Raw genomic sequence first — 16,705 nt, forward strand, 5'->3', positions numbered from 1 at the left:
ACTGAGTTACAGTCAGTAAAGTCACTGAGATTACAAGGAGGTGAATCCATTTCCATATCCATTCAAACTGGCATTGAGAAAGTTTGATTTACAGTCAGACAGTATTACATGACCAAACATGCTTCATAAACTGCACTGGAACCATGTAAATAGTAATTGCAGCTATGGAACTTCACCTGAGAAAACTGGGGGACCCTACAACCTGAAAGATATCTTTAAATACAAATTTAAGAGAGTAGATTGATAGATTTTTTTTTTTTTTTCCTTTCTCTCCTATCATTTCAGGACACAAGAATCCTTATTAAATGTCAGCAGTTTAAAATGTGAGGCAGTTATTTCAGTAACATCACTAACCTGCTTTCCAAGATGGAAGAGCACTTCATTCTGACCTAGTTCAGACTTTACCCAGTACATCTGGCCAAGTGCTCTGGAAATATATTTCCCTTCAATATGTGTAAGAAAGCATCATGCTGTTATTAATCCTTTTACTGCCCCAGATCATCATGGCATTCCCCATAACACAGGGTGAATATTGGTGCTCTACAGCACAACACTGGGTTGGCTTTTGGCCCAGATTCTGTACTTTGCTGTGCCCCAAGATTAGGAGCCCCATGCGAGTGATGAGAACACACATGCAGCAGGCTGCAAACCTCTCCCCCTGTCATTCCTCTGCCAGTGGCTGGGGTGGGTGCAGGTGTTTGATTGTGTGGTTTCATGGTGCAGCTTTGCACACCAAGCCCCATCACGACTTCTCCCCTTAAACCCGGATCAAACAGACAAAAAGCAGCAGCAGCAGCAAATACTAAGGAGTGTCAGTGAGGAAGTGTTTTAAAAGAGGACAGAAGCGAAGCAGGCTTTGGATAAAGAACACAGCAGAATGAGTTGCTTGTCAGTTCATTACCTCTCCAAGACTCTGTCTCTCCTGTCTGTCCTCGTAGGCGGAAGTGTAGAATGGCTCATAAGTTATTAGGTCTGGACGTTCAATGTCATAAATGGCCTTGACTTTGGGAATGGCTGCTAAATCCTTGTAATCAAGGATTTCATTGTCTACTTTTGCCTGAAGGTCAAAGACAGAAGATAAATTAACTTACACAAATGCACTGGTAATCTCTGTTTTACACAATTTATGATTTTTATTTTTTTTTAATGTATTTGGTGTCACGCTGTTGCTATGGAAAATTTGGCACTCTACATGTGGATTGCTTCTTGTTCTTCTCCAGCAGGCCTCCTCTGCACAAGCACACAGTGTTTTCTCAGTTTGTGGAAGAAAGAACACAGTATATATGGAGGATACAAAAGTTTCTTAGCTCTACCAAGCTGGAAACCTCAGCTCTGCAAATGACTCATTTTGTGGCCTCAGGCAAGTATTTTCACCTTTCTGCTCTTGTTTTCTCACATGTAAAATATGTGATAACATCAACAGAGTTTGCAGATTACAGAGATAACAAGAAGATTCCATGCAGAAGACCACAGACAGAAAGGCAATTTATAACTGTGCACACAAGAGGAAATACAACCTATTACTGGGAAATAAAAAGGCAAGCAGGATCACTTGTCAGGACTGGGTACTGAAACTCCCAACTGAAATTATTATATTGCACACATCAGTCAATCTATACCCAAGCTTCTGACCAAGGCGTATGTAGTATGCAGCTACTAAACAACACTAAAATTGACTTTTTTCCACTAAGGCTGCAGGGAACTCTAAATCACTTTAAAAATGGAAGTAGAAAAATCAGTTCCTAAGGCAGATGAACCTATCAGAAAGAGACAGAAAAACGGCCTTACATATAGATTAGGTAGCAAATACCTTTCCTTACTTAAGACTCATTTTAAAAAGTCATCATACATTCTTACCTACCTTACAGAAACACATTTGATGATTAAAACTAAAAGAGAACATTGAAATTAGTTTTCAACTCTTCTACTAGATATTTTATTTATTCATAGTAGGCTGCACAAGGCTGATCTGTATTTCTACTCACATCCAGTTCCATTCTCCTGGAGTACTAGCACCTAGCATTTTCAGATAGAAGTGCATGTGACTTCCCAAGCTCTCCTAACAACCAGTGGTCTTGGTGGTTCTTAAGCAATGTCAAAAATTAGAAACAATGCAAACCACTTTTGATAGAGACAGGTTTCAAACAGTTCACTTTCTTAAAACATCCTCAAATCTGTTTAGTTTTGACTCACCAGATATAACAAAATACCTTAATACAATTTAACCCTTAAAGTAAGTAGGTGCATCAATGTATGTTATTTTTGTAATATTTTTACCACAGTGTGTTAATGAGCTGCAAATATGTCAGGATATTCTTAATCCAACATAAATTACACAGCTGTTTTTGTAGGCCTTTGGTCTAGGCCACCACATTGCCTTAAAGTCTGTGATGTTATACAGTAAAGTTTGGTAAGATTATGAAGCTGATATGACCAGTATGGCAGGACATGTCATGTTAAAGATCATAGTTACCAAAATAAGAGCAGCTAATCTTTGTTATTGTAGGTGAGATGCAATGAAGAACTAGAATTAAACCTAGGACTTGAAATTTTGGTAATTTTTCTGATTATACATGTAACTGATAAATATGTCTTACACTATGCTTGCACATATATAATCTTGACATTATCAATAAAACCAAGGATTCAGCATAATACATAGGTAAAGGAAAAGATTTTGCCCTGCAGTCTGCCTTTTCTTCCCAGCATACCTTCACCTTTGCTCCCCTCATAAAGCACTCCTTCTCACTAGTTTGTCTTCCTATAATTTTTTCCCTAAGCAGTTACCTTCCACTTCTGCCTTGGATTTTCTGCAGTCTATCTGAGAGCATGTTTTATGTGAGGGAAAATAAAAAGCATCATTCCTTTGAAAATTTTGGGCCAACCTTCTGCTAATGGGAGATAACTTCTTATTTCTCATATCTTACAGACTCAAAAGAGACTAATAATGAGGACAATAAGTGAAAGAGATCCTCTAAAATAATGAAAGACGAGGCTTGATTACTGGTGGAGTTGTATTAAACTCTAAATCTCAGGCAGTCACAAACAAAATAGTCCATCACTAACTTTGCATTTTCTGCACTGTTTAGTAACAGAAGGATGCTTAATATCGCTTTTATTCATAAATAAAACCCACCTTTTTCCTTCTACAACCAAAATATCTGACTTCTGAAACAGAAAGTGTAGCATCAGCCAGGCTGACCCTCCTCCCCATGTCCCAAAAACACAGATAAAAGATCTCTCAAGAACTACATATCAATGTGAAGAGATCTCCTCACATAACCCCTGAAATGACCTGTCTGCCCTTGTCCCTCTTCACATCCTCAAGTGACTTAAAGAGATTTAATGTATCTTTCTAAGGGAAATGTGATCTTTAAAAGGCCTACCCTGCTCTCAAAATCTGTAGTTAAAAAAGTTGTATCTGTCATGGCAACTATGTCAACAATTTATCCACTAAAGGCATTATCAGTATAAATGTGAATTATTTTATGTGCAAGGAAGGGTTTGGCAGCTTATTTACCAGAAGGAATACTTACATAGATAGTGTGGCCTGGAGACCCAGGTATACTGGAACCTGGTCTGGAATAAATGCTTTCTGATGATGTTCTCGTAGGCTGAAAAACAAATAGTAATTTTCAGAGCAATATGAAGCCATTGACATTGGTACTTTTGATTTTAAATTAAGAAATTTGCATACATCTTGACATTAATTGAATTTAGAAAAAAAAATATCAACACAAATGCAAGCATTCTGGCAAATTTCACAATCTTGTGATGCAGGTGGGCTTATTTTTCTTGCTAAGGGAAGGGAGTGCTGTGAAGAAGGGAGGGAGGTTTTCTAAATTATACTATGTAGAAAACTGACAGTGATAACAAACAAAACCAAGCAACACCTGCCAGAGACACTGCATGGAGCCATACAAAGTGCAATGCAGAGTAGTCCTGCTGGTCATTTTATCAAAACATTAGTTCACAAACAGCTTGAGTTATCAGCAGTTCAGCAACAGAACGGTTGAGAGAAGCATCGCTCATAAGTTATCAGTTTCCACATCTTCCATCACTGGGTTTGCATCATGAATACAGAACTGAATTCTGTCCTTCTAAGTAGAAGGGCCAGAAATCCTTGGCTTGGAGCTGTTCCCTACATCTGCAGCACAATCGAAGTGCAAGACAAAAATTAACATGTTGGTTGAAATTTCATGATACTCCTTATACTGCAGAAGTCCTGATGTTTAAAGAACATGTCCTGCCAACTGAAATTCCTGAGAACAGTCACACCCCTACAAAGCAAGTGCTGTTAAGCATTCAGTGGATTCTCTAAAGCTTCATCAGGACTAAACTGATGTTGATTCCCTGTGGGAAGTTTTGTGAGAGGAGTTATAAACAACCTATTACAGATACGTGGGGATCCTGAAAACTTGATGAATTTGAAAAACATGCATTTGATTAAAAGTCACCCAGGCTGTTGTGGCAATTACTCCAAACTTTGGCATGCAGCTAACACATAAATGTAGTCAATGGTATCCAACTTGCAACTGAGAAACCATGAACAGCTTTTGCTTGCTAATTGACTTCAAAGAACCAAACCCCATCATAAACTCCTTCATCAGCAAATAACTGGAGTGCCACCAATGCAGTTGGGTAATGCAAGGATATTGGAAAAAAAAATCTGGATAAACAGCCCCTACCTCATCACCTTGTCACACTGAACCAAGGGACCTTTAGGCACACACTGAAGAGAAACAATGGTTGACAACCTGGACCGTGGATTATTCTTAGGAAATATCTGGAGTGAATAGAAGGCTGGACTTCTCTTATCTCTCACCATATATTTCCTGAAAGGATTCTTCAACAGAGCTCAGACTCTTTCTACCTTTTATCTCATAGCCATGAAAGCTATTGGAACCACCAGTAAAAAAAATGTTGAAAACTATCTGTGGATCACACAGCAGGATTTCTCTGACTTCATTTGCAGAAATTAAATCCCCACATTCAGGGAGAAATAAAAGGCTTTGAACACGTTCCACCAAAAAACAGGAAGATTCATATCAAATAGAGAGCAGATGGAGCTATGGACTAACACAATCACAAATCCTCCCCAAAGCATGTCTGAGAATACTTTCTTAGCTAGACCTTTTTGTTTCTTTTCTTTCTGTAGTTCTTACAACCTAGAGGGAACAGAAATTTCTCAGCTGCCCTTAAAAGCTCCTCCCATGATGCAATCAAAGGAAAAAAAAAAACCAAACCACCAAACAACAGCCACTTGTTTTATGGAAACATTACAAGAATTAAGCTGGAAAATTTGGCTGTTGTTGAGAAACACTTAATTCCCCTTCCATTCTTACATTTCACACCACTGTCTGAGTAGAGACACATGTAATATGTTTCTGTAGTTGCCATGGTAAACAATTGTTTTCATTACAGCACAGGGAATGGTATGAAGCACTGGAGGTACTGTTAGGGGTGTCTCTGATACCTTTTGCTTTTGGCAGACATTAAAAGTTTCCTTTGTTCATTTCTCCTTTTTGTAGGAAAACAAGCCTTAGAGGCAGCTATGACTTCTTCCCACCCAGCATTGCCCTCTGGGTTGCCCTTCTCTCCTTTAGAACCATTCCAGAAAACAAGAAATTCTCAGCCCTTGGTCCAACTCCTTAGACTTATCTCTTTGTGTTACTGCTAAAAAACATTTTCAGCAAAGGAAAATCCACTTGTGTTTATCAGTTCAGTGAATTTTTTAAAGTTAAGACACCCTGAGAAAATAGCTTCAGCCAAATCCTACTGACAACTTTCTTAGGTGCTCTTAATCCCAGAGAACAGGAGCAGCTGTCAGATGGACTGGGAAGTTGTAGCACCTGTTCTTCATATCCTCACACTGCATCTGCTCCAAATTCCTCATTAACACTGCCAAGAGCCAGATATGACACCCCTTAAAAGCTGCCTTTTGTTTTCTGCAATTTCTTCTGCATAAATCAATTTTACCTTCAGCCTGCAAGCCAGTCAGTGCCTGGGAACACAGTGTTCCTCTCCTGAAGACCTTCATCCAAGCAGACCTGGAACTCTGTTGCTCCTCTATTCACTCTCAGTCTTTTACTTTGCTTAAGTTTATGACCCACTCTTAAAGGTGGTGTATGAAATACCGATTTTCTACATCTGCCCTCAACCTTCCTGTTTCACTTTGTCCTATTTCTTATTTTGAATTACACAGGCTATTTCCCTCAGAGATGGATAACTATTTCCTACTCTGTGACTTCCCATATGGTCTGGAATCCTCCACAGATTTACACTTGCCCCTAAAGACAATTGCATTGAGCTTAAAAACATTTGTGCAGCTTGCCTGAACAAACATACACTAAAGACTCCTTGATATAAGCTGTTCCTCCGGCATACTTTCAGTTCTCCTAAGAGACCTATAATAGGTCCTAACTGAAAGCCATACCCCATCCTAGATTTTAATTACATCCTATATTACACTGCTTGAGAAACCCTGACCCTGCACACCACTGGTGGGACTTTAGATCTTAACAGGTGGCAAGAGACACACTGGATGGAGGTCAAGTTCTCTACTGTTTTAACTGCAACAGGGTGTAAATTCCACCCTGGAGGAGAGCTGATCAGAGCACAGGTGAAACAGAAAAAACAGCTATCCCTGATTTAACCTTTAACCTTCAATGGAGATACCATGTGAGCAACACTTGCACACTATTAGAAGGGAACAGGTATAGAAACTAGAGAAAACATCCTTTAATATGAATACATTAATATCATAGAATCATAGAATTTAGAGGTGTTTTTCTTCAATCACAATAGTCTTAACTTGTTCTACACTCCCAGCAACAAAACAAGTTAAGCTTCCTAGCTACTTTACAAATAGATCTGTAACAGGCTTTATAGGCTTGTGCTTGAGTCATATAAAGCCACCTTTGAGCAGAGAAATTAAAAGCAGATTTCTATATAGAACTAATTTTTTTTTCTTTTCTTGTGCTGCCTTTCTCCGTGTTTTCTGACAGTAGAAGTCGTATCTTTTTTTCTTTCCTTTTACATCCAAATGGATATAACACTAGTAAATATATCAATATGGGTATCTGTACCAGAAACAGGAAGTCTATGAAGTATATGAAAAAAAAAAATCAATAGAAATTCAGTCAATAGAAATTCATGCATGCCATTAATGGAGCCAAAGGAAAGAACCAGATCATAAAGCATCTAAAAGCATCTGCAAGACTTCCCAGTATTTCCCCCACTTTACCACATAATTCTTTTTTTTTTCTTTTTGGTTTTGTTCATTCCATGCATTTGTCTTCAATGAAAATTCTTTATAAACTTCATTTGCAGATTTGAGGAGGTAACACCAACTGTCATGCTCATCCTATTAGGTTCACTGTGAATTTCAATGCTCAGTTATCATATTATCCATGCATATGCCCCGGACTGCTTCATTTATTTTAATACTTTTTTATAAGGTTTAAGATATTCATCTGCATTTGCCTCACTCTGTCACATCATCATGCATGGACGTCACCTAAATAAATAATGTCTTAAAAAAAAAAAGAAATCCATGCTAGAGCCACTCACATCATCCAGATGCTGCTACAGTGCAGTGGCTCTGGCTTTCTCTAGTACAGATGTTCAGAATCATGCTCTAAAAAACCTACAAATGCAGGCAACCAGATCAAAACTGATCCCAAGAACATCTGCCCAAATGGATGCACTATTGTTTAACAGAGGCATCAGCAGCATTGCTTACAGTACCTGCCTTAGCTTTTTGATAGAGTTCATTATGCAAGGTGGTGATAACAGCTGCAGAGAATGAATATGTTTTCACTTAATAACATTTAACATTTCAGATTCAGAAAATTCTCTAAACCTCAGAAGCTACTTGAAGTGAAGCATGTTTATAAATAAAGTAATGAAAGATCAGGATGTAATTTATTTTACTATCCAGACACAACTTTTCAATAGCAAGAAATTTGTCTTTCTTAGTGTCCTGAGGACACTTGCAACTCCAACTACCTGCTTCATCAGCTTCAAGGTTTTAAAGTTATTTAGGACTCAACCAGGGTTCATTAAACTCAGGCTTCCTATGTATTTCAGTGGCTGTGTACAAGACCAATCAAGCATCCCAGTGTTAGAGCAGTCATTGCCCCTGTCTGCTTGCTCAGCTGTACCCTTCTCCTTATACAAGTGTTTCCTTCAAATGCATGCATTCATTATTTCTCAGCCATAAAAAAAAAAAAGTCTATATCATGTTTGCGTCAAGACAAAACTAGTGAACAGGTTTAGTTCAAAATCACACAGAAAAACATATTAAGTAGGTTACAACTAATTTTTCTTTCCTTTTTTGACACAAAGGCCAGAGTGGAGGATGAATTTTCAGCACACAGTCATTGAAGGCACATTGCTACCAAAAGACTTTAAAAAGACTGCTCATGCAAATGTAGCCTTCACCAAGAGCAAGTTAAGTGTAAAGCTGAAGAAAATAAAGTGGGAAGACCAGAACATACTGAATTCAGCAGGAAAATTCTCAGAGAATTAATGGGACTTAAAACTCTACAATTTTCAACCTACAATTTTCATGTAGGTTCAAGCTTTTGGCCCATCTTTACAGCCACAGGAATTATAGTTTCTTTGTCTGCTCTGTAGAAGAACACTTGAAGCCAAAATCTGCCTTGAACTGAACTTGGTATAATCAGCACAAATCAGAACTGAATTTAATACTGATCAAGTGTACACAAGAGGATATTAATCTAACCCAAAGTTGCTTGCATCCTATGCAGTCTACAACGCAAGAAAGAGAACATGCCTTTACAGTGATATGGGCTGCTCTTGTTTATTTTTCTAATAAATTTTCTAATAAATACTGGCCTAAAAGATGAGTGAAATGGTCCCACAGTTTGTTGTTCTCAGGCTCCAACATTCAATTCCATAAAGCCTAGCACTGCAGAGGCACTGCCCTCCTCAGGACCACTGATAACACATCTTTACAACTGTATTTTCTAGATCTGTATTTCTGTAGTGAAGGGAGCTGCACTCAAGAGTGGGTAAAGCACCACAACATCACAACTAATCTGACCAAAGCACTGAGCAGGACAGAGGACACAGGGCTTGAATTAACTCCCTCAGCAGAGCAGCACTGATTGAACCACATGATGCTGTCCTGCATCTCACACACACATCCTGCCCTGGCTGGCAGTGTGACTGCATCTATTTTGCAACTAGAGATGTGAAGGCAGTGCAGACACACTGGCAATCCATTGGCATGGATGCTCTCAGGCTATCTGCCCACTGCTAGCCTGTTCCAAGTCCATTCCTGCACATCCTTACTTTGTCTGCAGGTGTAAGCTACACCTCAGGTGTACCTGCAAGCTGTACAGCCACGTGTGTCCCCACAGAAAACACTTCTAATAAATAAGCACAGCTCTGAAGGAGAAGAAATGGAAGTGGATGGTGTTTGTGGGTGCAAAGCAAACTCAAGGGAGCCTCAAAGTAGAAAGGTAGTCCAGAATCCAGAGGACAGGTAGAACTTCCCAACCCAGGCATGGATGTGCCCTGGATTAGAGAGAGGCAAATGCTCTTGGGCAGCACACAGAACAAGTCCAAACCTGGAATTTTTACAGTATTTTCTCTAAAGTATTCATATATAGTTGGTCAATACACAGAAACAAGGAACTGATCTAACTGATGGCATTTTTTTCTTTTGAAAAAGCATAAACCGTTGGTCATGGAAAATAATTTATTTTCAACCATTACTTAAACTCACCTGCTTTCTACCATTTTCATTAGCTGATATTTACACTGTAATTTTTTCATTTTAGAAGAAAAGTTTTCTCTAACACCGGTAGAACAATAGCACAGCCCCCAAAAGCTCAACTAAATCTAAAATGAATTAATTGTAAGCATTTCATTAAACAAAACTAAAAGATGTGAGAATTAACAAACAACACTGCACCACATGATGCAAAATACAGCGTCAGTGCCCACGGTGGCAAGTGAGAGCAGGAAAGCTGTGTGGCAGAAGTAGTAGCAAGCACAGCAAATGACAGTGAGGAATCTTCTCAGTAAAGAAGACCATTTTCAACACTATGAAAATGCACCAGCAAACCTCTGCAGAGCGTGGCCTGCGCAGAACCAGACTCTTTGGATAAAAGAACTCAGATGAGGAATGCTGCCATGAAACACAAAAGGGAAAAATGAGTGAAAAGGAAAGCAGTTTCCCCAGCTCAGTGGTTAAGCTCTTTTTTCAATCAAGTTACTATTATCTACTCGCTAGGTAATAATCAGTGTGCTATAATATCTGTACTACTTACTAATCCCTGCAGAATCACGAGCATCCAGCCAGTTATAAAAAACACCCAGTCCTAGGTAATGTGTATTTTTGAAACATGCATATGGTTGCTTTTTTTTATTTCTTGTTTTGGCTTTATAATCCTCCAGAGAAACCCAGTGGGGTAAGATCTAAAGCAAACAGGCTTTTAATGAACTCCCCCAAATCTTGGCCAGTTAGAATGCTGATTAATTTATATCACAATTCAGTTACTAAGAGAAAACAGCTAAAGTAAATTCAGTGATAAAAGGGCTTTTTTTTTTTTGCTCTGTAGGGAAAGGAAACCCAGCAGAGCAAACAGATTATGTCACTGGCTTTTTGCAGAAGCACCAGAAAATCTAGGCCTGACCCTGAACTGCAAGTGTCTGTATCATGGGTTTGTCAGCTCACTAATGATATTCTGATTCTCACATCAGATCTAAATGTATGTCATAAGAAAATGACACTGAATCAAAGTAAAGTTCATAATTTGGTGGTGATGGTCAAATAGCCCATAGCTCCTCCAGTTTCATTTGTTTCTGTACCTACCTGTTTGCTCCTGCTTCATTTAAATCAGCAGAATGAAACCTGTGCCAGTCAAAGTGAACTCAAACTGATTTCAAAAATCAGGTGTCTGACTTTGCACCAGAGGAGACAGAGACTACAGCCAGCTTCATTTGTCAATGCTTTTTAGAGACATATTAAACCTCTGCATAGAAGCTCTCATCCAGGAACATGGTAACCTTGAATAGCTGTGCCATAACATTTCTCAGATGCCCACTGATTTAATAATACAGAAAATTCAGTCAGATGCAATTCAGTCAGATGTGCTTTGATAAGACTCTTGGGTCCAAGTGAAAGGGAGGGATTGTAGCCCAACCATTCTCTGCAAAGCACAAACATTCTGACACTTAAGCAGGCTCAAAACACTGCCTTACACTCAAATTGTTAAATGAGGGAGAAAATTCAGTCTGGCATGATTTTCCATTTTCTTATGGAATGTCAGGACAGAAAAATGTGCAAATGCTGGATGACATTACAGTGATGTTTGGCTGTGCTAGATCCCATGACCTTCTAGGCCAAATTTTACTTCCATACTATCAGTACAACCCACACTAACATGAACTCTGATCAACAAAAATTTATCTGTACATTTAGGATCATAGCAAACTTTCTGTGGGGGATGTTTTACAGACCAGTGCATATAAATAAATTCTGAAGGATGTGGCTTCCTGTGAATGAGCCACACATAGAACACAACCCACAGGATATCCTAGATATTAGTTTCCTTGTCTTAAAGACATTTTATCATATATACAGTCTTTAATATTCATATCCAGAAAAATTATCCAAGTTCAAAGAAGCGAGACATCAAAAAGAGTAAATTGTGCAGAAGATGAATTAGTGAATATGAGCTTAGAGTTGCCTGGTGCATGCAAAAAGCCAGGCTCCAGTATTTATCTGAGCAGCATTATTGCCATCAAAGATTTGATACAGAACGTCTGTCTGGAAATGTTGAGGCGACTCCAAGGGTAACTGCAGCTCTTCTTGGAACTCAAATTTGAATCACTTCAGGCTGAGGTTTATTTGGATGGCAAAGGGAGAAGAGTGGATATTGTCTAAATGCTGTAAATAACCACACATAGTAGTGGATAGCTATAGAGCAATTATACAGATGTGAAAAAATACTAAAATATTTTGTAGCATTTGCCCTGTAAATTATGCTATCTTTAAGGCAGTGCACTGAGATAGGTAGCGAAACTGGTGAGCCTAAAAATCAGAGCAATACCTCTAAAGTGCCTCCACTGTTTACTCTGCCAGAGTGGTGACAGCTATGCGAAAATAACATGGAAAAAGTCACTATTTTAAAAACAACATTGAGCTATTGTGTGCTTAAAATATCTGGTGTGTCACCAGCATGAATTCAGCTTACCCGTAGCTTATCTTCACTCTTAGTGGATTGCTTACAGTCGGGATGCCAGACAGTGGAACCTGAGAGAGAAAAAAAAAACATTTTTATTCAGAGGAAAAATGACCATTTTTATTCAGAGTAAAGCAGATGACTTTTAAGACAAACCAGCTATTAGGGAGAATCCCTTCATTGCACCAGATAGTGAATCTTTATAAACTATGCAAATAATTAATTTTCAACTCTAGCTCACAAGAAACACAAGTGAAAAAAAAAAACAAACAACATTCAAAGCTTTGGCCCATCTACAGCAGCCTCTTCCTGAGGCTGTCAAAGCACTTTGCTCATATTTTTAATTAAAACTCAAACAGCCTCAAACAGCAAGGCACTCAGCAAGCACCAGGTGGAGGAACAGAAAGACAGAGTGTTCCTCTGGACAGGATGGAGGGTATGAGAAAAGAACTGGGCCATCACCACCTGATCTGTTCCCCCTCTATGCACTGTACCAAATATGAGAAGAAAGTTCTAACTGGTAAATCTATCAATACCAGGATGTTCCTATCACTTCCTTGAGCATTAGGTGTCATATTCAGTTACTGTAAACTAATACTCAGTTCACCTCTTCTCTCCAATTAGACAAAATGCAACAGGAAAAGCTAAATTAGAAATTTTGTAATGCAGCAGAATCAGGGCTGTATTTCATCCACTGCTCTAAGGGGAAAAGGTGACTGTGACACAGGTAGTAGAGGGCAGCATATGGAAGAGCCTCTCCCTAGCTCACAGAGTATTATCCCTGCCATTGGCACAGGGATCATTTCTACCTTTTGCTCTGCAAGATCAGCAGCATGTGTTGCACTGGCATTTCCACCTACGCTTCCTATTCCAGCTCCACATCCTACTAAGAAAGGCAATGTCTCTGCTGTTTGTGTCCCAAAACATGGGATTCTCTCTTATGCTCTGCAAATGTAAATATCCATCTGTCCCCAAGGGCTGAGCAGTGTCAGGGGTAAGTAGCACATCCACCTCATTCCAGTTCTTTGGAACAGAGTGGAAACTGTGGTTACTGCTGGGAAGCTGCTGGCAGGTATCAGCCAAGTGGAAAGGGAGCAGAAGCTAATGCTGATTTTTAACACTGAGTGCAGCTGCAGTCAAATTTAAACATAATTCCAGTCACCCCAAAGCCAATACAGCCTTGTCTGTCTGCAGGGGGGAACATCACCACTTCCCTCTGTACACAAAGACATCAAACAGAACAAGGTCCAGGTCTCCTGCTGGTGACTGTTAGTTTGAGTGTAGTGAGAGGAAACCCAACCCTCAGAGAAGTATGGGTCAGGGCCCCTGGAAATTTTGTTCTGGTGAGCCCTTCCATGGCTCAGTACAGAAGTAAAGACCAGCAGGAATGTTTTCACTTCCCAGCAGCACATAATAACATCACCATCAGGAGACTGGACAGAACTCTGGACCAGGAATATGAGATATTTGGCTTTGAGTCTAAGAGAAGGAAGAAGAAACTGTGCATTTGGCAGGGGCAAATGAGACGTCAACAGGGAGAAGTGTACCAACAGGTTTCTCTGTAAACAAACAGCATCCTCAGATCCAGGACCCCACAGAGCCTGTGAGATCAGTAGGGAAGCATTCCCTGTGCATTTGCTTAGGAGGTCAGACAGGTCCAAGCAATCAGGAAAAAGGGAGTTCATGTTCTAAGGCTGATGAACTAACTTGGAAGGCTTAGATTCAATTCTCTTTCTTTCTTCTCTTCCTGTGTGACCCTGAGAAAAATTATCACTGCTCCTCTGTACCTCAGTTTATTTTCTATTAAGCCATCCCCATCATCAAATATAAAGCTGTCTCTGCATTTTTGGACAGTATTTAGCACAAGCTGAAACAATTTCAGGGACACCTCTAGAGAGTGTTGGAGCTGCTGAAAGTGAACAAGAAATGCAGGAGATCTTGGATGTCATTTTCATGGTGAAATTTAGGTAAGAGTTGTGAGTTCTCTTTCACAGAACAGTAAGTGGTTTGAAATAGATGGAATTAAAGAAACCAAACCAGGTAGAGCAGGATTAAGAAATTAAATGCAAGAATTTTTAATGCTCTTAACCTCTGAGCCACCTAATATTTGTAGATTTTCTTCATACAAACATAACAATTTTGAAATGCTCAGAACAGCACAAATTCTCAAGCTGCATTGCTGCTCTTAGAAACAGCTCAGCAAATTCTGGTTATTTCCATTCCTTACATGTACTTTTTTACTCACTTGGTAGACATCAACAAATGTGATAATTTATTTAGCTTTTACTTTGCATGTCTCATTGTTTCAACGTAGAGCTCTAAAACTCAGTAAGCTGGGCTACCATTTACACATTGAATAAGGCTGAAAGCCTGTATGAAAATCAAGTGAAGCACCATTCTAGCTCAGCAATAATCTTCTGGGACAGCCCATTAGGAAGCCACTGGAAAAGGAAAGGTTTCTATCTCATTTATTTTCATTTTCCTTGAGGGAGCAAGCCAAAGCCAGAGAGCTTCTGCTAGCATTATTTAAACCATACTTAACACAGAAAGCCCCAAAATAGAGAGAATGTTTTCCCACGTATTCATTTTGCAGGTTTCCTGTGTTTCTAATACAAACAGCTACCACAAACCTGCCAGGCTCCTCTATTATACAAAGCAGAACCAACAGAGTGCTTCCATGTCTTGTGGAGAAGACAATTATAAGTGAGACAGAAGCTGCATATTTTCAGGTAATTTATCAATAACGCAATTTCCATTCTAGCTTCAGTGGTGTTGTATTTTTATTTCAAGGAAACCCTTGGAATGCCATTACTTTATACCCTAGAGTAAACAGTTTGTATGGAGTCAGGATATACATTTCAGCTGAGAGCTTTGTACTAAGGAAAGGCTTTTAGGTCCCTTACAGGCACGCTGAATCCAGCATGGAAAGCTCTGGCAGGGCAGACTGAAGCACACTCAGCAAAAACATTATTTAGTCAGAAAACAGTTTTTGAACAAAAAAATAATGCATCTTGGCCTGCTCCTCCTCTGAGACAGAGGGAGCATAAAGAACATTAATTCACAATCACAGAAAGTGAGATAAAGCCAAAACCAGAATGATGGCAGATCACAGGGGACAGGTGTCTCTCCACTCTCTTTTGTAATACCTGAACTTGGCCACAACATCATCTAGCCTTGTGGAAGTGGAAGAAATACCTTCTGTCTTATTTGGAGCTGCAAAAGCCAAATCAACATGAACTCCAACTCTCTGCTAGACAGATGTGAATGGTATCAGCTGCAAACAGCTTTTATTTATAGCAGCAAAGGATGAACTGATGCTCACCTTGAACTCTGGAGTTTATCATGCTATGGTGTGAGAAAACTGAGAAGATCAGAAAGCTGCTGCTTTCAAATTACTCTTTCCAATTTGCCATCAGAAAACAGTACTTCCTACCCAGTCTCTCCTTACTCTTGCAACACAAGAGGCCACACAACTCAATCTGTTCTGCACACAGCTGGAATAAGATGGCTTAGGTATAAGGTCAGTGAGAGATGAAAGAGTCAGACTGCAAGGGAGGACAAAGTACCCAATAACACAGATTAGCTTCAAAGAAATTCCTTAACAATATTACCTTATTTTGGAATTCCTCCAGAAGGAATCCCTCCTCAGGATTTCAAGAGGTGGCTGCCACCACCCTTTCATCATTTCATTCCTTTTACACTTCTTTTAGGTACATCAGGCAAGTTTTCTAACATAAGTGCAATATACAAAATCCCAATATGTATCAGACTTTTTCTACCAATATTAGTTAATACCATAGCAAGCAATAAAATAACTGTAGCTTAATAGTTAACATGCTACCTTCTGGGATAACAGGTGGAATTAATATCAAGGATAGTTTTCAATCAAAGAAAAGACCACCTTCTTTTTTTGTGTGAAAGATTTACGAAAAAAACCTGCCTGGCAATATCTCAGAGTTTGAGCCAGTTAAAAGGAGATAAAAATAAACAAAGAAGAAAGAAATGGCTACAGAAAGACATGCAAATAAAGTATATGGGAATAAAAAGAGATACATGACCAGATAAAAGGGTAACAGGCAAGACAAGAAAATATGACTAAAAACCAGAGAAGAAAATCTCTCAATGCACATGGGGAATGAGATCTTCAAGATTCAATACAAGCTCACTGAAGTCTTGGGAAGTTTTTCCATTGCCTTTTACAGCTTGGAGTGTGGTCCAGAAAAGCAGAGAAAATGATCAGCAGAATTCAGGGGAAACCCTCTAACATTGTCTGTGTGCCAAGCTACCCATGCTAAATTCAGAGGCAGCCTAAATAATTCTGGTTCTGCCTCAGGTGGGGTGTAGTCATTGCAAAGCCACCATCATGACCACTTACAAGAGTGAAGGAGTTTCAAGGGAAAAAGTGTAAGAACACTAATGAAGATGGGATGGCTGTAGTTGCCATAGGCTCCGTGCCTATATTACTTAGTTTATATTTCTAGGTC

At 39.2% G+C, this 16,705-nt stretch overlaps 1 protein-coding gene across 15 annotated transcripts in view; it reads right to left on the bottom strand.

The window, feature by feature from the left end:
• Window positions 1-16,705, bottom strand: part of ABLIM1 (actin binding LIM protein 1) — a 147,104-nt gene that overhangs the window by 37,916 nt on the left and 92,483 nt on the right. For 12 of the 15 annotated variants that reach the window (XM_030453083.1, XM_030453082.1, XM_030453081.1 and 9 more), the window contains exons 8-10: window positions 12,234-12,292; window positions 3,537-3,614; window positions 902-1,057 (exon numbers count right to left, since the gene is read on the bottom strand). In XM_030453083.1, coding sequence (XP_030308943.1) covers window positions 902-1,057; window positions 3,537-3,614; window positions 12,234-12,292 — 293 coding nt within the window. Of the gene's footprint in view, window positions 1-901; window positions 1,058-3,536; window positions 3,615-7,749; window positions 7,798-10,099; window positions 10,163-12,233; window positions 12,293-16,705 lie in introns of all 15 variants that reach the window. The other 3 variants (XM_030453074.1, XM_030453076.1, XM_030453075.1) reach the window with 2 other exon arrangements.

This window comes from Calypte anna, chromosome 6, assembly GCF_003957555.1.
Source record: "Calypte anna isolate BGI_N300 chromosome 6, bCalAnn1_v1.p, whole genome shotgun sequence".
NCBI classification, from domain to species: Eukaryota; Metazoa; Chordata; class Aves; order Apodiformes; family Trochilidae; genus Calypte; species Calypte anna.